At 42.5% G+C, this 25,266-nt stretch overlaps 3 protein-coding genes across 3 annotated transcripts; 1 reads left to right on the forward strand and 2 right to left on the reverse strand.

The window, feature by feature from the left end:
• Positions 1–1,669: 1,669 nt before the first annotated feature.
• foxa3 (forkhead box A3) lies at positions 1,670–5,509 on the reverse strand (the record flags this gene model as incomplete). The annotated part of the gene is made up of 2 exons (XM_079513662.1): positions 1,670–4,303; positions 5,438–5,509. 2 exons carry the CDS (start codon positions 5,507–5,509, stop codon positions 2,960–2,962), a joined length of 1,416 nt encoding a protein of 471 aa, XP_079369788.1. The 3' UTR covers positions 1,670–2,959.
• A 4,491-nt stretch (positions 5,510–10,000) lies between these two features.
• On the reverse strand, positions 10,001–17,738 carry irf2bp1 (interferon regulatory factor 2 binding protein 1; the record flags this gene model as incomplete). The annotated part of the gene is made up of 3 exons (XM_079514245.1): positions 10,001–12,089; positions 15,993–16,312; positions 16,741–17,738. 2 exons carry the CDS (start codon positions 17,736–17,738, stop codon positions 16,027–16,029), a joined length of 1,284 nt encoding a protein of 427 aa, XP_079370371.1. The 3' UTR covers positions 10,001–12,089; positions 15,993–16,026.
• Positions 17,739–18,331: 593 nt separating this feature from the next.
• polr1g (RNA polymerase I subunit G) lies at positions 18,332–22,227 on the forward strand. Its single transcript, XM_079514246.1, has 3 exons — positions 18,332–18,557; positions 19,400–19,544; positions 19,976–22,227. Exons 1-3 carry the CDS (start codon positions 18,473–18,475, stop codon positions 20,769–20,771), a joined length of 1,026 nt encoding a protein of 341 aa, XP_079370372.1. The 5' UTR covers positions 18,332–18,472; the 3' UTR covers positions 20,772–22,227.
• The last annotated feature ends 3,039 nt before the right edge of the window (positions 22,228–25,266 follow it).

The raw sequence follows: 25,266 nt of genomic DNA on the forward strand, positions 1-25,266 counted from the left end.
ATGTGACAAGTCTGACAACAGAGGGCTGGGTTGAACAACTGTCAACAGGCTAAAAGACAGGCAGGTGGTTAGACAGGAGGCCAGGTGACATGTCGGAAAGCAGGCAGACAGACAGACAGACAGGGAGGGAGGGAGGGAGGGAGGGAGGCCAGCAGAGGTCTGTTGCAGAAAACAGGATCAATAAGTTAACTAGCCACCCTTATTTCTGCTGACATTTGCTAAATCTAACTTATCTGCCTAAAGATAAGGTATGATCTCCATTTATTTTTGCTCGTAGGTTTATATTAACACACAGCCTGCCAGAACCTTAGTAACCGTAGGATTAAATTAATCGTCTAGCCTGCCAGACCTGTAGCCTACATTTTCCAGGGTTTATATTCTTTAATCCATGTTTTGATCCGATGGAGTCGTTAGCTGCCGCTCGTTAGCATAACAGTCAAAGTGGGACAGTGGCCGCGGCCATTTTGGAGATGTGCGCGCATCCACTTGCACTCTATGTGCTGCTTTCAAATGCCCGTATCTCCAAATCGGCGCAATGAATGTCTTTTCTGGTGAAAACTAGGTTTTTCAACGGCCGACAGCAGGCGCTGTGGTTTTTCCACCACCGACCAAGAGAACAACAACCGGTCAAGACACCACACACAGCATTTTGTCAATTGTGGCAATGCGCGATAGATAGATGCCACATAATTAATGCTGGCGGTAAAACGGTTTAATAGTGTGATTTCAGATGTCTCAGAAGTCTTAATGCAAACCACTCTTATTAAACACTATCTGACATTGTAAATTTCTATCTACATTCATTTATTTATTTTGTTCTATTTTGATAGTTGGCCTAGTGAAGAAGAGACGTGCATGTTCACATGCATCCGTGTCTGCATGTGTGAGTGTGTAGTACACTCCCATGTGTGACGGAGGGACATAAGCATGGGTCTGTAGTTTATGCAGAGGTCTGTGTTTGGGGGCTCCTCAGTGTGAGCCCTCTATGTTTAGTCTAACAACCCAACATGTCATGTCACACACCAGAGTCATTTGGTCAGGAGCTGTTTCAACAAGACGATACTATGCGCACAGCACTGCACTGCCATACTAGCCAGCTTGAGTCACAATGTGTTCATGGATGACTGATGGGACTAATTTGTCCAAGATTCCATCAAAAGTTCCTGTGAGCTATCTAGCAACTGGAATCAATCATTACTAGAACAATCTTTTGAGGAAAAACAACAGACGATCCAGATCATCTGTTGTTTTTTCTCAGGTTTGATCCCGTTTGATCCGTGAGCACCAGTGACACTTTTAACTATTGTTACCTTTTTGTATTTTCTGTGAGCACCTGCTTGTCCTTCTTTTCTTTCTGGCGTAGCACAAGCTTTTGTTGTAACTTCAGATTCTCAGTCAGAATAGTTTTGGCAAAGCAACTATATGCATCCTTCTCAACATCATTATGTATATCAAGCTATAGAAAATGCTATAGAAAATGTCTATTAATGTCTATTAAATGTTTTTAATTTTCCTCACTTCATTTATTTAAAATATTCAAATATTAACTCTTGCCATATACAAGCGTAATTTGTTCTCTGTAACTTAAAGGAAAATACAACAGCACTGTTTCTCCCATAATTTTTGCCTTTTTAATAAGAAAAGAAAACATAAATCAATCCAATCACAACATTTCAAACCAACAACAAATGACAAAAAAAGAAAAAAATACAATATATTATATCAACACACTTTCCAAAGTCTGAAAAGCATCATAGCTTAAATAAAATACATCTTTCTTCAAAACTGGAATAAACTGAACAAAGAACAGCGTATGACCTGAAACCTCTGCGCCCTCTGTTATATACAACGATAATCCTTCAATAGACTGTCAGTTCAAATTGATCTTACAAGATCAACAATAATTTCATTTTTTTTAAAGAACTTTTGAGTATGAGGCTTCCGCAACATCAGAGATTGACGCAGCCCAGCTTTTGACATCATCACAGAGATCCTATACTGAGTCGAAGAGTTGATCCAATGAGAGAAGTCATTAGTAAGCATTGTTGTAACACACACACACTATCAGGCCCACCCCAGCACAGTGGGAGCTCACATAGTGCAAAGTACTGTATGTAAATCTTCCAGTATAGTGCATCTCTCCTCCCTTCTACTATCTTTAGTAACCGACTGAACTCAGACACACACATTCATCACTGGTATCAGTTGTGAAATATATTCAAATTATATGAGTTTGAGACGAAATATAACTTTTTCCCCTCTTTTCCGGATATAATGTCTACTGGACGTAACAATAAAAGCAGGGCCCGTTGGAACTGAAGACGGGGGGGGAAAGAAAGCAAAGAAAAAACCTGACTAATTACCACAGTTACTGTCTCTCCATTTATTTTTTTCTTCTTCTAAGCGCCTCCCATGGTGCAGGGGGAGCAGCTATTCTTCATATCAACCGAAAACAACCGTCCACCATTTTGTTTAAACAAACTGTATGAGTTAACTGTGAGTTGACGGATGTGTGATCTGAGAAACATGACTATAACACATCAACATAACAAGATTTTAGTCTGTAATAGAAATGTTGTAACACAAAAAAATCATCTGGACTTCACTATGTATCCTACTGCAGTAACAACTGCTTAGAGCAGTAACCTGAAATTCACCTCTCTTTGGCTAAAAAAAACAAAACAAACACCTCACATTTGGGTTGTAACTGGTCAACACAGCGTACTATACAAGATATATTAAAATTTATTCCCCTTCATAAATAAATGCAAATATCCTTTTACACCCACATTAGCTCTATTTACAAATTGTACAAATCATATTTTTCTTCATCTTGTACTTCTATGTGGCTGAAGAAACAGCCAAACTGACAAATATGCTCAGGAAAAATAGAAATGGCCGTGTCCCTTCATCTGACAGGTAGGAAGGAACAAAGTAATGAAGGAAGTCTCCCTCCATATTAGGAGGCATTGAGCACTGAGCGGCTGTACAGGGTCTGGTAGTAGGCCCCTGAGTCCATGGCTGCCGGCTGGCTGTCGTAGATCTGTTTGGCCCCCATAGGCGTGCCAGTGGCATAGCCATTGTAGGCCATCACCTGATCTTGGTAGGACTTCAGGTCCATCTTCTGCTCATTGGACATGAGGTTGGTGATGGAGAAGGGGTGGTTGAAGTTGTAGTGAGGGTCCAGGGACTTGAGAGCGTCACCCTGCAGGTCCAGGTGCTGCTGCATGGGGCTTGAGAGGAGGTGAGGACTGCCCCCTAAGGCGTGGCCGTGGAGCAGGGAGTTGGAGAGGGAGGAGGAGGAGAGGGACATGGGCATGGAGGACGGAGGGATGGAGGAGGAGGACGGAGGTAGGGAGCCAGGTGGGCTGTGGAGGTGTGAGGAAGGAGGAGGCGGTGGAGGAGCGCAGTCTAAGGGAACCATGGAACTTCTGCCGTGTTGCTGCTGCTCCTCAGAGGAAGACGAGCCGGGGTGAGAATTGTCCGAGTGGGCGGAGTCTGCTCCCTCAGAGCCTCCCACGGGGCTATGTTCCTCAAGGAGGTTTTCTCCCCCGCGGCCTCCTTTCGCCGACCCGTCCTCCTGGCCCTTCTTCGCCGCCTTCGCCGCCTTCTCATCGATCTTGAAGCGCTTCTGGCGCCGCAGGTAGCAGCCGTTCTCGAACATGTTGCCCGAGTTGGGGTGCAGCGCCCAGTAGGAGCCCTTGCCCGGCTTGTCCGGCGAGCGAGCCACCTTGACGAAGCAGTCATTGAAGGAGAGCGAGTGGCGGATGGAGTTCTGCCACCGCTGCTGGTTCTCGCGGTAGTAGGGGAACAGGTCCATGATCCACTGGTAGATCTCGTTCAGCGTCAGCATTTTGCTGCCGCTCTGCTGGATGGCCATGGTGATGAGGGAGATGTACGAATAGGGAGGCTTGGCGTGCGTCAGCGAGCGCCGGTAGGGCTTCGGGACCTCCTTGGGCCCGACGGCCCGGCTGAGGGAGGTGGGGGAGTGGTAGCCCAGCTGGCCCATGGACTGTCCCATGTTCTGGTAGTGAGACAGCGAACCCAGGGAAGCAGGGGTGGGGGATCCCAGCTGGCCGAGGGAGCCCGGGTTGAGGGAGGAGGCCACCGGGGAGAGGGACATGTGGCTCGGCCCGTTGCCCATGGAGGTGAGCGGAGAGCTGCTGAGGCTGGAGCTGGGGTAGGCAGCCATGTTCATGCCCGCCGGAGAGCCCGTGGGGTTCATGCTGATGTAGCTGTTGATGCCTCCCATGGCTCCCATGGAACCAAGACCAGAGTTCATGGTGCTGGCAGAGGCATACATCTGGAGAGAGAGAAGAGAAACAGCATTAGTGGTTGTTGAATTGTGTTTTTTTTTTAATAAATGAAAAAAGAGAGAAAAGTTGCATTTATAGCGATATAAGAAGCATGAAGTAGCCTAGGCTAAATGCTGTTTTAATGCATATACCTATATTGTTTCGAACTTTAATTGTAGCCTACATCTCGACAAACTTTTACAATAAAATATAAAATATAAATGAAAAATAATATCAGGACAAAAAGCGGTTGGTTTTCCACTAATGGTTAGTCTGACAAAATAAGCCTTATCAATGGACAATGCAGCCCTTGGTATGCGCGGACAGGACATGGATTTCACATGGCAATGTTAACCTGAAAATGCGTAAAATGCGCGTCATGGGTGCAGTTCCTTTCAAACTGTTTCTTGCAACCATTTCATGGACTTCACTTTTTGTAAGTGATAAGTGAAATGTATAGTCCACTGCGGGGTTATCAGATTAATACAACATAATCAATGTTGTATTTATTATTATAAATACAAATATTATAATGGCTCTGTTCGTTATAAAGCGACTGAAAAATACATTCTAAAATCCGAATGAAACACTTCGATAAAAAAGAAAGGAAGGAAAATAATAATAATAATTAGGTCTATTTAAATAAAGAAAAACAACAAAAATCTCTGATAAAAGCATGCGCTGTTTAAATATGACCTGAAGCTTTCTTCTCTTAATTTAATCAAGTCTCGAGGATATGAGAGGTGTGGAGTTTACCTATTGATGAAATTAACTCTAATCGAATTAGCCTACCGAGAAAATCTGCCATTTCCTTGCGATGGTTTAGCTGTATTCAATTCCAAATTGAATTGTCTCAAAATGCCTATAAGGCCAAAGTCTAAGAACTAAAATGATATGCTGTTTACAAACTGACCATTTTTATTTCGTTTATTCTTTCATTTATTAGAGGTCTATATACCCTATACCGTGTATTAGTCATCTAGGGCCATACATCGCATTTATTTAGTAGGCTATAATTAAAGTAAAAAATAATATCGGATCGGAAAGTCCCTTTATTTGAACTTATGATGACTAATAATACAAATACATATAATGGGAAAATAGGCCCACTTGTGTGTGTAAAATAATATTACGAATCTTACCTCACTGGCTTCGCTGTAGAAGGTATTCCACTCTGGAAGATCGTGAGATTCCATCTTCACGGAGCTCAACATCCCCGATAACACTCTTTGAAGTAGAAAACGTATACACTCGGCCAAATATTGAAGAAGAAAAAATAAATAAAAGAATCCAAATGTTGCAACGTTGGGAAACGGTATCTGACTGATGTTCGGACAATTCCAATCGAAAGTTGCTTCCCAGAACAAAAAAAGTTACCAAAGAATGGGACACATGTAAGAAGTCTTCGTCTCGTGTTGGTGATGTCCTTGTATTAGTAGTAAAGTAAATATTTCGTATTTGTCAATCATCCATCGTTTGTTTATCGTCGATAGATTGGAGACTAGAGCTACAGCCCCCCCTTTATACTTTCAACGACACACTGCTCGGAAATCCTCTCAACGTCCCACTGGGGGTCCGTGCGCTCTCTCTGAGTTCCTTACTAGAATACGGTGCAGAACTTTGACGTCCCCTCTTTATAAGGCGCAGGTGAAGTCCCGCCCCGCACTCGAGATTTGAATACCGTGGCAGGATCCAGGAAGGGCCAGGGGAAAGGGCTATGCGGCCCCCTGGCGTGCTGTATATTGGCCTGGCCCGCAGCAGACATGCAGAGTTGCAGACAGACCCAGATGTTCTGTTGGCCTGCTGCATGCATTCTCCAGTATAGTCTTTTGTTTGTTGTATAATATACAGTGGTGGACACTTTTTCCATACTGTACATGTTTCCCCCCCCTTTTTTTCCTTTTTCTATAACTGTATATATGATGATTTCTTTTTTGCATGGAAGTGTGTATTTGTACTGTTATATATCTTTAAATGTTCTGATGAGTGATGAATTGAAAATGGAGGACCAGAAGTCTTAGTTATTTTTCTGGTTTTATAGCAGATTTTGTATAGACCTGCACCTTCGTGGAACTGTACCCATTCTACAAACTATCTAAAAAAAAATTAAATCCATAAATCAATCAATCAATCAATCAAATAGTTTTACTTTTGACTCCACTACATTTCTAGAAAGGGACTAATGGGACCCAAACTTGCAAACAAATATATACATATTATGCATTGTTTGGAAATATTCTAACTGTCAGTATAGCATAATCCTAAAACAATTACTAAAGATAAGTTGCACTGTTTGAACTTTAACGTGATCAGGTGCTGAGGTGTCAGAGCAGCTAGCTGTGAAACGTAAGAATCCCCGAGGAGTGAGGAGTCTGAGGATATGCAGCGTGTGAGAGTCGTTAATTTTCCTGGCTATCACTTCTGATAGTGGGTCATACTATAGGTGTTACCGTGTTGTTATTAATAATTGGCATCGTTCACCAAGAACAACCCAAGATTCAGGCATTATTTATTATTTGTTTTAACGCAACAATGACAGTGTTTAGGCTAACACTTGGTAGAATAAATGTCATACTGCATGGTGCAGCACAAACCCTCATGGCATTGGCTGGCTATACGCAAAGATAATTCGATTTAAAAATGCTATTTTGCATAGTAAAATTCTCTATTCATTCGGAAGGTGCCAACTTTAACCTAAATAACGTTTGGATAGAACCCCATTTGACCAATTGTGTTTTGTATCCATATAGAAACAACGTAGACATGCCATTCCAAAACCTATGATGAGACAACTTTCCAAAACAAGGCATTTAGGAACGAAACACAATAATAAATAACAATAATCCAATGTGTAACTGGCCAGCCCCCAGAGTTGTTTCCTTGTGGAATACACATCTCCATGCATTCTCCACTTGACGCGCAGACGGAGGCCTTTGAATGTCAAAGCCTCGGCCTAATGGCCGATCAATGGACATGTAATGGATGCGCAGGCAGGTGGTCCTCGGGATCACCCCTGGGACAAGATCCCAAGGAAATACATCACCAAGGAAGACTGTCTGAAAAATGCTTTTTCCCACGTTATAAGAATAGGCTGTCTGCACCATGCCTATTGGCCTATTAGCCTACAGTAGCCTAGATATGATCTATATTTATGGGCGCTATTTGGAGAGAAGATTTGTCTCAGAGCTGCATCAGATGTTTAGGTAGCCTACTATAGCATATTGCAAATTAAGCATTAAGCAGTCTACAGTATATCATAACCATGCACCGTCACCTCTCAACAGCCCATTTATCGCGTGTTTGCAAAACATCAAGTCGATTAACAACTTGAATGAGATAACACGTCCTGCAGTGTATAGGCTTATATAATGATATAATTAAGCCCCTATAGATCGACAGAAATAAACTTGTAAGAGAGGAATAGGAATAATGCACAATTTGGTGTATTTTAATAATAGCAGACACCGACAGGTTTATACAGAAAACAGGCTGAGTTCATCCTCCGGTCTCATCCATATTCACAACAAATACAATCAATCAATCAACTTTATTTGTTCAGACTCAAGAGGGTCCAATAAAAACAGACAACATAAAACACTACATACAGAGAAGAAACACCCCTAACCCATAAAAACATACATTTTACAATACACATTCGTACCAGTGGTTCCAAAAAGCAGACCGGTACCTTGTGCTACTGAAGCTGGGGTTACATAGCAGCATGACATGTAACCCCAGCCCCAACCCCAATAGCAGCACAATGTCTGTAGAATGGTTATTATAGGCCTTGGCCTTCAGGTTAAATAAGTGCGTGTGCTTCTTTGTTATGTTGCTGTTTGCCTATACAGGCCTATACTGCTGTGTGACAATAATAAATAATAACCCTCTTGATTCTTTTGGTATAGAAATAAGAGCAAGAGGGAGATATTATAAAGCATGCCTGGTCCCCTGTGTGTGTGTGTGTGTGTGTGTGTGTGTGTGTCGGGGTCCCCATGACATGCAGTAAAGTGACAATTTAAGGACTTTTGAGACCTTTTTTTAATGCCAAAAAGAGTGAAATGGAAAAAGACCATACTGCAAAAGTAGGCTAATGTATCAGACATTGGCCAAATTGTCAAAAATATATAGGGGAATATAGCCTAATTCCAAGTGCTTATCAGGGTGCTGCATGGGGCCGGTGGGTCCCCAGTTAAAACTGTTTAAATATGATTATTTTGGGGGGTCGCAGCCTGAAGAGAACCGCAAGAGCAACAACTCGAAGAGTTCGTCTCAGTGCAGGGCAGGCTGTCTCTTGTGGTTAATGGGGTGCATGGCTTTCCCCCCCACTACACACGCTTTTGAGATGGTGAATTGTTTCTCCTCGATCTTTGCAACACACAAACGCAGCCATATCCTCCTGGTGAAAAGCTGTTTTTCATGCCAATGGCCCGGACTCCGTCCATTAACACCTCTATAATTGGTTTAACAATAGCCTTAATGAGTTGACACTAATAGAGGAAACGACAGATCAGTTCATGCTGCGGGTCTATGCATTCAGACAAGGGAAACCACATCCACAGACACTCTCCCACAACAATAAACATGCATGAACCACGTGATTATTGTGACACATCGGCGTACGTACGGGTGCTTAGAGGTCTTTTATTTATTAACGTAATTATTAAATACCACCATGTAGAAATAGCCTATACGCTATTATTCAAAATATTAATATTTGCAACAAACAAATGGCTGCAAGCCTGCATTATATATGATCTCTCTGTATTGACATGAAATATAGCCTATAGGCCTATACTTACCAGCATCAAAGGTTAGCTTACTCGTTATGCAGAATGGCCCATTTCATCATTATATATTGTTTGTATTAGTAACCCATTAATGTGTTCATCAATTTCATATTGCAGCTGCAAATGTTTAATTAGATATAAAAGGCAGTTTAACTTATACATTATAACACATAGATCATGTATCACGGTCTAGGGCTAAAGTAGCCTACCACAAACGTAGCTCTGGTCCATAGCTCTAATGGATTAGAGCTATGGACCACGTACTCAAGTGCGGCTTGAATACGTTTTAAGTCCCTCTAGTACTAAGGAACAAACACACACTACGGGCGACGTTCTGTTAGGCTACATATTTAAAGAAAAGTCGAAGACCGCCACCTAGTGGCCAAGGGAAAGCCTTTCTGTTTACCAATCCAAGAGCTGTGCACTTACATTCCTGAATGTTTTCACGGCAGTTACATTGATTTAGATTTACACAAATAGTACTAGCGTATATTCTGTACATGCGTTACCAATGATGCTCTGTTTAGTAACATGTACTCTCTGACTCCATTTTACCTGAGTGGCACACAGCCTTAATGTAATTTGTATCATTGGTAACACCTGTAACACTACACTACTATTTATGCTGCATATGAAAAAGGTGTCGTTTCCAATGGATGTGAAACAAATATTTGCCTACTTTTTTATAGCCCATGCTAATTCAATTTTCAAGTCTCACTCGTGCTCCCATTCTAATACATTCTAGAACTTGTGCTAATTTTGCAACACAATGTATTTTTGTAAGAGGGAACTTGCAGGGGTAAAAAACAAACAACCACCACCTTGATTTCAACCAATATAGGCCTACTAAAATCATTTTAACTCAGCTTGCTAGACTCAGTCGACTTATTAAAGTATACACAACATAGGGAAAATGGATGCAACTTTATCATCCCATTTATTAATGTTTTCATATTTTGTACATAAAGAAAATGAAAACCATCACATCTAACAATGACGTGACAGAAAACTACAACATATAGGCATAAAAGACAACCAAAAAACCATTGCCCTCCCCAAACAAATGAATGGCCTACCTCACCTGCAAAGGTTTAGGATAAAAGCAAATAACCATCAAAGCAACTGAAAAGAAAACAAGGTTTTGGTTAATTATTCACACGACTCAAAAAAATAAAAAAAGAAGCCATTGGACTCCTACTTCCCCTGAGGATCCCAGACAGACTTATAGACGATAAACATCTTATAAAGGCACTTCTGAAGGATTGCATGACATGTCAGTGCAAATTCTTATTTTAATTAAAAGAGAATTCTAGACAGACCTGATCTGTAGGGTATAACTAAATATAGAAGCCCTATAGATTTCTATAGGCCTACTAAATTCTATACATTGTATGTAAATAACTGTAAGGAAAAGTATTACTACTAACTAAGGCCATGTGGGGCCAGTAAACTGGGTGAATAAAATGTATTTTTAAGACCTGGTCAAGATATACATCTCTATATTTTTTCCATAATAAATGTACAACCCTAGCTAAACGTTTGGACATTAAACTACCTTTGGTTCTTTTGTGCTTGATTAAGGAGGGCGTGTATATATACAGTATTGCACTTAAAGTGAAAACTGCCACCAGAGAACCACTCTCTGGAGTTACTCTGCAGATAACCTGGGATCCTAGGCTTGGTTTCCCAGAAAGAAATCTGGGGAATTTTTAGAGTGTAGAATGGGGCTGGGCCACTGACATTTTTGCTGATACAGTAAGTTGTTTTTAAATATAATTTTGGTTCCTACACAGACAGACCCTGGTCCTAACCACGGCACCACTCACAAATTAGGCATTCAGAGAGTGAGATTTGAGGGATGGCCACGCAAGACTAAGCTGCAGACAGTGAATGCACACTGTCTCATAAATTACATAAATGTACAAATTGTTTTGCGTTTTAACATCCCAGAAAACTGTACTATAATGTAGTGCTAACTATATTTTAACTACAAAATGTGCTTTGATCTAAAAAATAAAAATAAAAAAAGGTCCATGGTAAAAAATGTGGACTTAACTCTCCAGGATCATATGAATATATCTTATTCAGTTTGATTTTCAAACAACTTACAGGGGTAAGCAATCCAACAATTCTTGTTCATTATATTTTCCATATTGCTTATACTTTTAACTATAGATTGCAGATACACTATTGTGATCCTATACAGTATATGCAATTTAACATTCTCGTATAAAATTGGCCTAATCAATAGAACCTTTGATGTACATTCTTAAAAGCCTACAGGCTAGCCCCAATACACACAATTCTCTCTTTCTCATTGTATTGTAGAGAACATTTAAATTAAACTCTTATCTGAGAATTTCCCCGAAATAAGTGCTACTTGCTGGATCATATCTGTGCTTTACTAATGGACCTTTGTGACTCAGCTGCCAGCCTTTTGCAAGGAGATTGCAGTGACATTCCCTTTCGTACAATGAGGAACAGAGAAAATGGTGTGCATCAGTCCAAAGGCTGGACCAGATCTGACAAGAAGCCAAATGTTCAGAGAGAGTCAGACTCTGAGACGAGGTTGATGTTGTGACACACATGAACTGGTTTCTACAAGGCAAACACTGTCCTTTCTGCAGGTCACCTACAGTCAGCTTAATATAAAGCTGCAATATCGTGAAAAACAAGCAGATCTCAGGTCTGTGTTTGGTGTCTTTTTTTGTTTTTCTGTAAAAATCCCTGATTGTGAGGCAATACACAGAATAATTTGCAAATACGAACACAAATACATGGGAATACTGAGGCTTCAAATAACATATTTGAATAGTGAAAAACAAATGTTGACAAAGAACACCATCAGTCAGATATCTATTAACAATGTTGATCAAATCAGGTAATGCGAGATGTAGTAAGGACCTGTGCGACGGCTCTCTCAATGAAGGGTTTGTCATCTCCGTTACTTCTCGCTTGGATCAGTCTGGGTCCAGAAATGCCACCCTCTGGTATGAGACATGACTGTCTGGAGAGACAAAGGCACACAATTATATAATAAAGTACAATAGAGCACGCACATCCACTCATTTAAAGCCAGGTGGCGTGGCTGAGGTTAATAATAATAGAACAAAATAACCAGGTCCAGGTCTGATGAAGAGCCGGCCTGTGAGGCTCAAAACGTCCATTGTCCACTATGGTGTAAGGAACCTTAATAAATATTTTTAAAGGACAACTTTAGTTTTTTTTCAACCAAGGTTCATGTTTATGTTGTTATTAGAGAAAGTAAAAGATGAGTGTTAAGTTTTTTCCATTTGCTGCTTTCTTTAGTTTTAGGGATTTTAGCTATTTTGACAGGGGGGCGGGGGCATTCGAACATGAACCTAAAACATGAACCTTGGTTGAAAAAAAACTAAAGTTGTCCTTTAAGCTTATTGCAGTTTGCAGACCATAACTTGTTTCTACACAATGATATAATGCCACCACCAACATTAATATTTAGGTAATGAATTAGAATGCTTGTGATACTTCCTGTCCCTGATAAAATTGGTATCATGATTCATGATCAGTATTTGGTTTGTCAGTTGAAAAATGTTACACACTTGTGACATTATAAGTAAGCAAGTACTAGCCTCCTGTTTCTATAGAGCACCGAAGCATCACTGTCAGTAGAGGGCGCCAGTCCACAGGTTCATGTACTTTTTATTTGCATTGAAATCCCCATTTTAGATCTCTTCAAATAAACCTAACCTATCATACCAGCCTTTTCAGTTTTCACTATATGGATATGAAGCATCGACTGAAGGTGGAAATGTACAAATATACCCAAAGAGTAACACAATAAGCGCTAGAAACGAGTCAAACAACCCAAATGCTTAGTATGAGGTATAAAGTACAGCAGCCTTGTGTTCCTAAAACACAAAGATTGGGTATTGGGTAAGACTGACGTTATGTATCTTTCAGGACCTTTCACTGCTTTGTCTCAACCATTACTCTATGGTCTCAGCCACCGCGGTAGATATTTTGACATTTGTTCGAATGTTGCCACTACTGTTGGAGCAGCCATAAACTACACAGGTTCATCCCGATGTTCTGGGCATCTTTGTAATGTTAGTGTGTTAGTAAAAAGCAGGTAAAAGAGTAACGTTTGAGGCAGACTAACATCAGTCACTTTTCCATTCACTGTAGTAGAAGAGGTGCGGATTTAAACCACAGATATGTCGTCTGCGCCTACAGGAAATACGTTGCCTGCGACCATGAGACCCGTTTCTGAATCGGTCTATATGAAGCGACCTAAAATCCCCCTATGGGGATTTCAATGCAAATAAAAAAATCACACCCGTGTGAACTGAGTGGTGTAAGGTTTTATATAGCATGATCAGCTGTGGTCTGACGTAATGTCTGACGTAATGAAATCACACCCGGATGTGATTTCACAACTGGCTTTTTTTGTGCAGAAAAAATGAGCATGGTTGCTACGGTCATCCAGTTCACCCGGGTGTGATTTAATTACGTCAGAAATTATTTTGAACATAGCAACCATGCTCATTTTTTTCTGCACACAAAAGCCAGTTGTAGGAGTGGTTTACACCACTCAAAAATACATGAACCTGTGTACTGGCGCCCTCTACTGAAAGTGACGTCAGACTTCGGTGATCTATACTCGCAGTGGTTCCCAAACTGTGGTGCGTGCACCCCTTGTGGTGCACGAGCGCCTTCTAGGGGGTGCGTGACATGAAAAGGCTAATGGTGGTGCTGTTATTTTAAATATATAGCCTATGCTGCATATATATGCCATACCAGGTTCATATTATGTGCATATATGTGGATAAATAGGAAATATCTGTCTCTCTATATAGCTTATGCAATTTATATTTAAAGGGGTGGGGTGCGTCAGCTAGGTCGGGAGGTAACAGGGGGTGCATGGCCAAAAAGGTTTGGGAACCGCTGCTCTATAGCATGAGCAAAATATAAAATAAAGGCGAAAGCCACAAAAAAATTATAATAATAATATAGTCTGCACACCATTTTCTGCTCACAGAAATATCTTTACTTCATAAAGTAAAGATAGTACATCCCCCAGCCATAATACACAAGTACACTACACCCCCAGGACCCGACGCTAGTATGTCACAGGGAATTAGGCCTCAAAACTTGATGCCGAGTGCCAAGCAAGATGTGACCCCCCAAGAGGGGTTGGTATAACCCGACCGGGGAATAGCACAAATCTTTGCATACAACGAAAAATCACACCCGTGTGAAGTGAGGGGCGCTCTTATAATCATACATCATATAATTCCGGCCAATCACAATTTGCGTCCTCACTTTTCCGTCTTCACTTTCTTCAATATGTACTTTGCTCAGCCAATCAAATCATCGCTATGGGGTGATCAGCCAATCACAAGCCAAGGTTTGTGTTTACACAAACCCGGAAAGCTGGGCATAGGAGGGGCTAACGCCCGTAAAAAAAGAAAAAGACAATAATAATATTTACAGTCAGTGCAGTAAGTTTAAAATTTGTCAATTGTCCAATATGGGGATCTTATTTCATTGTCCCTCCTTTAAAGTTGCAAGAATCAAGAACCCTTTGATTACAAGCCATTGATGCTAGTACCATTGCGTGAATCTATTTTGCGTCCGAGCATAGACATGTTAACGCCCCGCCTGCCTCTGATTGGCCTACCGACACTGCCTGTCTTGACTGTCCACTGAGGTGGATATACAGTAGCTATGCTGGATAGTCTGATGCGTCTGATGAGTCTGACTACTCCGTGGTGGAAAATAATACAAGTGCGGTATGATACAAGAGAACTGTAAGTTTTATTTTTGTAGAAGAGGCAAACTAATATTGTTTATGCCATTTGCTTTGAAGGAATAATTGATTGAACATGTACACCGTAATATGATTTGATTTGGGTGTGTTCTAAAGTGTTTGTGTTGATTATTGTGTAATTTATGTGTAAACCTGAAACATTATTGTACTGTAAAAAGGTCTATTTTCCCTTGATCTTTTTTAGTATAATAGTATTAGTTTACTATAATTAGATGAATACACGATAATCAACACTAACACTTTATTTAGAACACACCCAAATCAAATCAAAGAATCGTACACGTGTGTTCAATCAATTATTCAATCAAAGCAAACAGCATAAACAATATTAGATTGACTCTCCTACAAAAATAAGTTAGTTACAAGGGTGCATTCTGTCACACGTGCCAAGCTGTCATTCTCTTGTATTATTTCCCACCACGGAGTAACCTCACACATTGTAGTCATTGTTGTATATCTTTCGCCAGAAACGGTAATATGTCAGCCACAATGGGATAAAAAAAATCACTATTCTCATCTGAACGCCGGACGGATTTGACAAAGACGGATTTTGGAGCATTTTTCAGAGAAAACAGGTAGGAAAGAAATCATAATGAATGAATGGGGTGCGTGCGCATTTCGCCTTGTGCCTGGAGGGACATAGCAACCTGGGCGCAGTAGAGGTATGTGTTTGGCTTCTGTCGGTGGATTTTAATATAAAACGATTACATGCGGCGCGGGGGGTTTGGCTATCAAAGGGTAATTATGATAACCCGCGGTGCCGCGGGCCGTGGCGACAAGGGTGTTAAAGATGCAGAATCAAAAAAGGGAGCAGTCGCGCTGAGAGAATTCTGAATAGAACGTAGAATACGTTCAAATGCTAAACAAACTGACATGTTTCATCCCTCTGGCCTTCATCCGCATTTGGAATATCTAAACGGGGCCAGCTGCAAGCTATACACATTTCATCCTCAACCGTACATTGTTTTTTGAATACCGGTAGTTCAAACCCTAAAATGTACCCCAAAGGATGCCTCACATTAGGCTATAGCAAGCATGAGCATGCGCTATCAAGACAAAACCCAGTCGGCACCCATGTCTGTGTGGACCTGCCTGTACCTGCTTGGAGTCCTGGTTTGAACATCGACCACCATCATGTCTCCCTCTCTTTCTTGACAGTGACATCCCCACTTCCAGCGCCACCAGAACTAGAACTGCTGCCAGCGCCTGAACCAGCTCCTGCTGAGGATGCGGCCGCAGAAGACGCAGCTGCACTGGGTCCACCAGTACCCAGTATAGTGGAGACTTCTCCCTGCATGAAGGCCCAAGGGGGGCTGTTGGGGGAGCCATCCAGGGGACAGCGCTCTCCACTGGGGCAGTACACCTCACCATCACCCCTCCGGCCCTGGATGTATGTTCTGGTGCATGGGAAGCAGAACCTAGATGGAGGAAGATGTAAGATTGGTTATACATTACATACTGATTGAAAAAAACATTACCGGTACATATTTTAAATGTATTGGTTTGATATAATGGGATATTATGAATAAAATAACAAAATTCACATCACCAAACAGATATTCAAGAAAGGTGAAAAAGCTATCAGAAGAACAGGTTATTTAAAAACACACCCATGTGAAGTGAGGGGCACTCTTATCATTATACATCATCTCATGAACGAACATGAATTTATGTGATCGGTTAGCCGACTTGCTTGACTACATATGACGTAAATTTTCCCTTCATTGTCAATGGCATTTAATGTTTGTGTTGGCCTAATTTCTCCTTTCATTGTCAATGGCAAATATTGAGACGTGTGGGGACAAAAGCTGTATATAGGACGGGCTAGCGGCCCTCAACAACAAACCTATGCCCTGGCACAGATGGACACTGAACAAAATGCGTGTCTTCCAGCCTCTCGTGACACAGGGTGCAGGAAAGGGTTGTTCCAGAGGAAAGGGTGTTGCCAGCTGATGCTGATCCCAGCTCTGATGCTCCCGAGTGGGGTAAGGCTGCGGCTGCGGTGGCCGCCTCTGCAGAAGTGCTGGATCCCAGGGGCTCACCTCCAGACCTTGCAGTCAGTGGACGTGGCTGCCTGGCTGGGGAGGAGGCAGGCTTCGGGCTCGTCTGGCTTACACCTCCGGCCGCGGGAAGGCCAGCATTCTTGGTGCCACTACTGCCTCCTACTGTGTGGACTTGGGTCTGTGTCTTGGACTGTGACTGGGATGAGCTCAGTTCACGTTCCAGCTCTGGAGTGATAAAGGGTGCGATGGGCATCCCTATGCCCAGCTGTCGCCGGCTCATCTCCGCAAGCACGGGGGCAGGGAAGATTAGAGGACTACTCATGGGTGCCGTCCTGGCGGTCAGACCAGCTGCCATGCCCGTCAAGAGCCCGTGCGGAATACCCGCAATACCTTGAGTTACTAAACTCGGGGGGATGGCAGCACCTATCATTGGTCTCCGGCTGCTACTGGGGCTTTGGCGGTTGACTTCTTGTAGCTGCTGCCCGTCACGATGCAGCCCGTTGGGTGGCACACGAACAATGGATCCCGTGCCCTCTCCTCGAACTCCCCTTTCAAAGCGGTCTGAATGCGACCTGCCGACGTCCGTCGCCGAGTCTCCTCTCCCACCTGTGCCGTATTTGTTAGGAGAGGGACCGGGCGACCTGACGTTGCCGTCCTGCATCCCATGAGTTCTTTTCAGCTGTCTGGCGCTGGCTATCAAGAACTCTATTTGGTTGGCTCCCTCGTAGTTAACGCACCCCCGACAAACCACCTCGCTGAAGTCCCAGACTACAGTCCATGGCATCTTGGGCAGGTCACAGAGGTAGCACCACTGGCGCCTGGAGGATGAGGGGGATGACATGGCTGGCTAGCTATAACGTTAGCGGAATCAAAGAGCCAGCTAGCTTTGCTAACGTGTTAGCTCACGTTAACCTATTTAGATTTGACAGGTGCACGACTCCTCGTCGTGGCCGACGTTCTATCTCAACAAGTTCCGTATTACTCCTCGACGGCGTTACATGTTCTAAAACGGCCAATAACGATAACGCTTTCAAGTTGTCACGACTTTTCTTTTGACGAGTTTCGATTTGTTTACCACTTCGGCGGCCTCTTTTTCTCGACTGCTGCTGTCAACTGCTTCCCCGACGGACGCCTGGAACGGTTACGCAATGTCACGACGTGCATTGTGGGTGCTGGAGTTTTTCCATGGATCAGGTATAAACCAAAACCAAAACACGACAGGACACCAATGGGAGGTGCTTAGCGGATCCGGCCTGGATACGGAAACGATGCTTGCTCCGTTTTTTGTTTTTTAACAGGATTACAGTTTAGCGTATACTCCGAGGTTTCCGAGGCTAGGCGGGCGTTAAACCCGGATCACAATGGTTTATTCAGAATAGCAAGCAACGAGGCCATGGGCCACAGCCACTGCGGAAAGCCTGCTGCTGGCGCGCGGTTACTAGGACTACAAGAAAACCGGGACACGGAAGTTATGTGTGTCTGGAAGAAGGTCATAGTTCGTAGCTACTGTCTGTCAACACGTGTCTGTGATGTTGCCATGCGTTTGAGTAGTTTACGGACACTCTAACCGATACAATGTCTAAAGACTCATCTTCATCGAGTGAAGAAGATGATCTGGATTCCCCTGCATCAGCAACACCGACACAACAGCAAGCAAAGGGTGAGTTCATGCAGATATTGTTTCACAAAGAAGATAGCTTGTTTATCCCAGTACGCTATTATCGGGGGGGAAAGGCGAATGGAAAATAGAACAGCTGGTTTGCTAAGTATATTCACCCCAAACTATCTGTAAGTACACTCTTGGGGAAAGATATCGACGGTGATGGATTGAGTCAAGTTTGAAGTGGCCGTTGTTTATCCAGCTATATGCCACTGTTATTATTAGCTTCATTAGCCTTAGCCTTTTTAACACGTTTTTCTTATCTGCAAATAACTAAAGTTTAGGGTAACATTCTGAAGAGCAGTAGTGATTACATATAAAGATGTAATAGTCTACTGTGCGCAACAATTACACCAACGTCAGTCGTCAGCACAACAGTGTGATTAGCCCCTTTCGGGACCCTAGTAGTTGAACCTTTTATGTACTTGGGGTACCGACGTCCCAAATACAGAAAAGGTAAACCTATGGTCCCGAAAGGGGCTACTAAGTACAATGTGATGTCCTTCTACAATACAACTTAACATCCACACAGTAGTAGTACAGCAAGACAATAGGCCTACATAACATATAAACACTTAAACAATAGTACAAAAAAGGGGGAGGGGAATCTGCTATGTGTGCATATGCCCAGAATAAGGGTGCCAGGGTTCATGTTTTTGAACATCCTTTCCATTTAACATCTGTAGTGGAAGGTGCCCACTTTTTTCCAGAAACAGCTGAAGGGATGCTTACATTATGTCATCATGTGCATTTGTAAATAGCTTGAGTATGGTTGTTGCTTGAGTCAGATACATGATGTGCCCAGTCAATTTACATTAAATGTCTCATGTTCTCATCCACAGTAAAGAGGCCCAACAAATACCAATGCCCTGCTGACTACGTGACCTTCAGCCATAAGCCATGCAGCAGCCTTCTAACAGACAATTTAAAAAAAGGAAACCAGGAATTATGGCTCCTTAAAGCCCCTGCTAGCTTCAACCCTGAATGGTATGCAACCACTTATGTTTTGTCTTTATTGTATCTGTACTTTTCACACTCTCAAACTGAATAGTGATTACCAGAACGCTCACCTCAAAACACAGTTGCCCTGGGCGCAATTCCGGCGAACTCTGAACGATCTCTGGTATTCCTAAACGTAACCTCAGTAAACTAGGCTTAAAACCTAACCTTATTCGTAAACTTAACCTCAGTAACACTATACCTAACTCTAAACTTAATTCTAACCTTATCCTCAGTAAAACAAATACAAGAACCGCCCCACCAAGCGGTCGGCGTTCGGTTCGCGAGCGGCTAGCATTCCGTTAACCCTCAAACCTACTTGTATATCTTGACACAAAGATGGCCAACTGTTGTGTCTAGGTGACACGCTTAGTTTGACACAAATGGTTGTTTTCTGTTCTGTCCCACCCTCCATCCAGTTTCAATGGCATCCAGGTGCCCCTGTCGGGTCTCCAGATGCTGCGGGTTCCCACTGCTGAAGGCGGAGATGATAGAGCAAGTGGGAGGAGCCAGCAGATCTACAGCGTCCTGGCCTCCTCTCAACAAACCCCACAGCTCCGCCTCCTCACCGGCCACAGCAAATCCCTGGAGGACATAGTGTGTGGACCCGTGTTCTCTGGCCTCCTCAACGTGTGCGAAAGCTACGGAGACATCAGTGCCAACCAGGCCCCTCAGGCCATCCCTGCGGCGCCAGCTCCATCCATACCTCCTGGACTGAAGCAGCGGTTCAAACCCTTTGGCAGTAAGACTCCCACACTCACCTGTGTGGTGGAGAGCGAGGCGGACTGCGCAGACACCAACGCACCTTCTTCGGCCACACTTCTACCAAGAGTGGTGAAGCGGTTCACAGAGGAGCCGGAGGATGAAGAGCGCAGGAAGAAGAAGAAGAAGAAGAAGAAAGACAAGAAAATAAAAGAAGAGGAAGCTGAGGAGGAGGAGGAGGAGGTGTTGGAGGTGAAGGAGGAACCTGTGATGCAGATTATTGAGTTTGACCCCTTCCAGGATGCTGATGTTTCAGTGGAGAAGAGGAAAAAGAAGAAGAAAAAGAAGGACAAAGAGAGAGGAGAGGTTGGGGAGGAAGTAGTGGCTCCCCCACCCCTAGAAGAGGTTAATGTCAAAAGTGAGCCTATGGACATTTCATACGGGGACGTAGAGGCCTCGGGGAAGAAGAAGAAGAAGAAGAATAAGAAAAGCAGAACTGAGGAAGAAGTCTAGTCCATTGTTTTGTTTTTCAATATTTGCATTTGGAATTTAGTGGCAATTCACTTTTAAGTTATCAGGTTCAAAGTTAATATCTGGAATCTAGATACATCTGTTTTAAGTATGCTTTTGTTTCAGGAAAAGATACATTTACAAATGTATATATTTAAAAGTGAATTGACTCCACTGCTGTCATGGACACTATTCCTTCAATTATCATGTCAAACGGGGATGACACACGCACATACAGACACACACACACACACACAACTTGGTGCACAATGCTTGTGTAAATGCCTGCCCATTGTGCTACATACAGTAGGCTAAATGTATTCACATATACACGGGTGACAAGCTTATTTTTTCCCCCAACTACAGTAGCCTATAGCCTATTCTACTTTTCAAACTCAATAGTCTGCATCACAGGTTCCTCTTTCACCTCCAACACATCCTCCTCCTTTTCCCCCATGTAGTGTATATGTTTACACAGCAGACCAATGGAATATGATTGGGTCAGCATTCAGAGATACTGGGTTAGAAATAGAATTAAGTCAGGTTGCTCTGTTTGACCATCGAATAGATTTCAGTATGTTGCAATACATTTGTTTACTACTGTGTTTATAAGCATTTTTCAATGTCATGTCAACGCACCATTAGTTAAATAATAAACAGAAATAATTTAAATTTTAAATCATCTTGTTTTTCCTCCACACTATATGTGTTTGGCACATACAAAGTAGGCCAGTGAAGGCCACCATAGACCACGATGCAATATGACCCCTGAAAACGCCAATAGCACATCCAAGATCAACGAGACCAAAAGAAATCCAAGTTCTCTTTTGGATAATTGACTTGTGCTTTTAAAATGGTTCTCTAATTATATAATGAATTTAGCCCCACAGATATTCATGTGGGATGTGTTATTCTTGCGAGCCTATTCCAAAGACAGGTGCTTAAAGCCAAGTGCATTCGTATGGACAACTCGCATCCCCTCAGCTCTGAATACAGGCTGCTCCCTTCTAGCCTCCGCCTAAAGGTCCCAGGGGCCACTAGTAACAGATATAAATTGTCCTTTGTGCCTGTATCTATCCAGGCCTTAAATGCTGATATGAGGAGGAGGTAACTTGTCGCTTCTTGTATTTTTTGAGTGGTGTAAACCACTCTTACGACTGGCTTTGTTAGTTTACGTGTGACGTGACGTCTGTCTGTCTCTCTGTTCGTACCAAAAAATGAGCATGGTTGCTACGGTCACCCAGTTCACACGGGTGTGATTTCATTACGTCAGACATTACGTCAGACCACAGTTGATCAGTCTATATAAGACCTTACACCACTACTTCCTGTTTTATGTGTACCATGTGTCTTTACTGTATTTTATGTGATTTATGTTGTCTGCCTGTTGTGATGCTTTGCTGTACAACAAATTGCCCCTCGGGGACAAACTAATAAATGAACCTGAACCTATACTGTACATGCTGTAGAGTGGCCTTTATATCCATCAATTCTATAGATTGAATAATATATATTTATAATAATAAACTTTATATACTATAGCACCTTTTTAACAATGTTACAAAGTGCTTAACAATTTCAAATCAAACAATCATAACAATTACAGCAATTAAAACAACCACAGTATCAGTGGGAATAAAAGCATCACGTTCTGCTTCTGCTAGGGGGTTAATTCAAGGGCCTCTTAAAATGGGTTTTTAATTTAAATTAAAAAATCACACCCGTGTGAACTGAGTGGTGCAAATTCCCCCCCCCCCCCCCCCCCCCCCCCTATCTCTCTCATTAGCAGGCAACAGTGCATCTCTCTGTCTCTGTTTCTGCTACAACAGCGCCCCTACTGGTACTCATGAGTCACACATGAGTCACACACATTAACACGAGTCACATAGGTTAACACGAGTCACATAGGTGACTGAACACGGACATTGCTGTTCCTTGGACCACTCAAAAATGTGAGGGAACTAGCAAACCTGAGGTCCAGTGGGAGGCTGTTCCAGAGTCTGGGGGCCCTGGCTGCAAAGGTCCTGTCACCGTGACAGGGGGCCTCTAGTAGCAGCCCTGTCATATCAGTCACTGCTTCATGTGTGTCACTCAGTAAGCTAAACTGTTGTGGAATCATTTCGGCATCAATGACAGGAAAATCATGGCAGTTTCATTACTTGGATAATGCTGCTGATCCCGTTTCCTGACAGGAAGGGGGCGCCATATCACTGTCTTTCACTCAGGCTGCATGTGCAGCATGTGACCAGGCAGCCTGTCTGTGGCTTCATTTACATTATGATCTCAAACCTTTTTTCCACTTGCATGACATAGACCTTTCCATTGCAGCATAAACATGGACGGGAACACATGTATTCAGATTCTTCTCTCTTCTCTTTAGACACCAGTCCAGTGGCAGCGCAACAGCCCATCTGTGTGTCCAACGCAGGTGAAAAATCACAGATTTTAGCTAGACGTGTACACACACACACACACACACACACACACACACACACACACACACACACACGCTCTGCCTTTCCCCCCTGCTCTGCACCGGAGTATGGTCCTGATTCTTAATGAGTAGGGGCACCTCTGGCGCTATTACTCTCTCACCATCTGTATAGCTCTCACACACCTTTACATTTATTGTACTATTGATCCAGCCATACAGTACTATAGATCGTTTTAAAATATAATAAAGCTTAATGTATACGTCACATAACAGTATGAATTAGGTAGGTTGAGTGAGACTGACACATTCTATTGGCCCAGTGGAAAAGCTCATGTCTATGGGAGATTTTTGTTCACTTTAGTTTTCCCCACAACTGAGAGGTGATTAAATGTGACCAGTACTTTCTGCTAATATTATTATTCTTTATTGGTTCAGCAGGCAACCAGGACAGCACAGCACAGCGGTATGTTGGCTCCTCCTGTGTCAAGCATCTTCCCATATGACACATCTTATACCAGAGTTCTGGCGTATATACTACAGGTATGCTGTGTGTGTGTGTGTGTGTGTGTGTGTGTGTGTGTGTGTGTGTGTGTGTGTGTGTGTGTTAGGGGCGGTACATGGATGTGTATTTTCCTGTAATGACTCCATGTTAGAAGACCCTCGCTTTGAGCTGGAAAGGTAAGAAATAGTGCTTAATTGTTATGGCTTCAACAATGAAACCATACAATTATTCTATTCTGCCTGCTGGGGTGGCTCCAGGTTATGCGGGCAACTGGCAGCAGCTGCTGCATTCTAGCCCCAGACTGCTCACAATACAGTGGTGAAAATATTTATGATATATACGGCTACAAGTTTACATTTATTAAAGACTAAACAAGACTAAACAAACACAACATTGTGTGTGTCAAATGTGTTCCCCTTGTTCCGTATGTGTGATGTGATACGTCCTGTTGTACCATATGTCATTACAGAGATGACGTGTCCAGGTCTGTAATACAAAATTCAGAACATTATTTAAAAAAAAATTGGTCTAAGCACCTACATCACCAATAAAAAAACAAACTAAAATGTATTTATTTCACTTGGTAATTAAGTTATTCCTATTTCAGTGATGGAGCAACCAGTGGCAAACGATTTTGGGAAATCGTTTGCCACTTGCAGATGGGGAATAGAAACTGAGATGAATCACCGCTTTCTACTCCACTGAACAGTTGGTTCAGAGATTGATATATTTCACATCTAATCAGTTGTTTGGTAACAGCTGCAACCAGTTTTTAATTACTAAAATGTTGATTAAAATGTTGAAACGATATAAACTAAGCACTGGTGTTCCAGGATCTGGGGCAGTGAGATACTTGAATTAATTAATGTAATTATGAATTATATGATTTTATATAATACACACTCACAGTGTATTGTCTAGCCACAATAGTTGCAATTTTTTACAATATTTAGTATGGTAAATTAGAATCCATGCCTCAACTTGGCTGGTCATTGAATAGAGCCTATAGTCACGCACACACACACACACACACACACACACACACACACACACACACACACACACACACACACACACACACACACACACACACACACACACACACACACACACACACACACACACACACACACACACACACACACACACACACACACACACACACACACACATTGAAATGTTCAGCCAAGGAGTCATACAACATAAGTCCATTTGAAGTCAAGATGGCTGATCTTTTAATTATCTCAACTTCCACTTGGTTTGTCTACACGGCTCAAGCTGTTGCAACATTTACGAACAAAATAAATTGACCTGATGGATTTAGTTGTTCCAAAACAAAAAATGTCCATATATTTTATGGCACTGGGCATGTCTCGCTGCATGTTTAACCAAGGAACGTCATGTTCTTGTAGTCATAATTGGGCCTTCTTGCTGCCCAGATGGAGAAGATAAAATAGACTTAAACAGCCGCCAACATCTGAGTGTATCAGTCTGTCATCCAGCAGAGCCCACCCATTTATGGCTCAGTGGAGAAACCAGAAGGTCATGGAGTCAAATCTCAG

The sequence above is a fragment of the Electrona antarctica genome, assembly GCF_951216825.1.
Source record: "Electrona antarctica genome assembly, chromosome: 11".
Taxonomy (NCBI): Eukaryota; Metazoa; Chordata; class Actinopteri; order Myctophiformes; family Myctophidae; genus Electrona; species Electrona antarctica.

Excerpts from the sequence above, each read along its gene's own strand:
- polr1g (XM_079514246.1), top strand. The coding sequence starts at position 18,473 with ATGTCTAAAGACTCATCTTCATCGAGTGAAGAAGATGATCTGGATTCC. Across the intron at positions 18,558-19,399 it reads GACACAACAGCAAGCAAAGG|TAAAGAGGCCCAACAAATAC; the intron begins GTGAGTTCATGC and ends TCTCATCCACAG. Across the intron at positions 19,545-19,975 it reads GCTAGCTTCAACCCTGAATG|TTTCAATGGCATCCAGGTGC; the intron begins GTATGCAACCAC and ends CCCTCCATCCAG.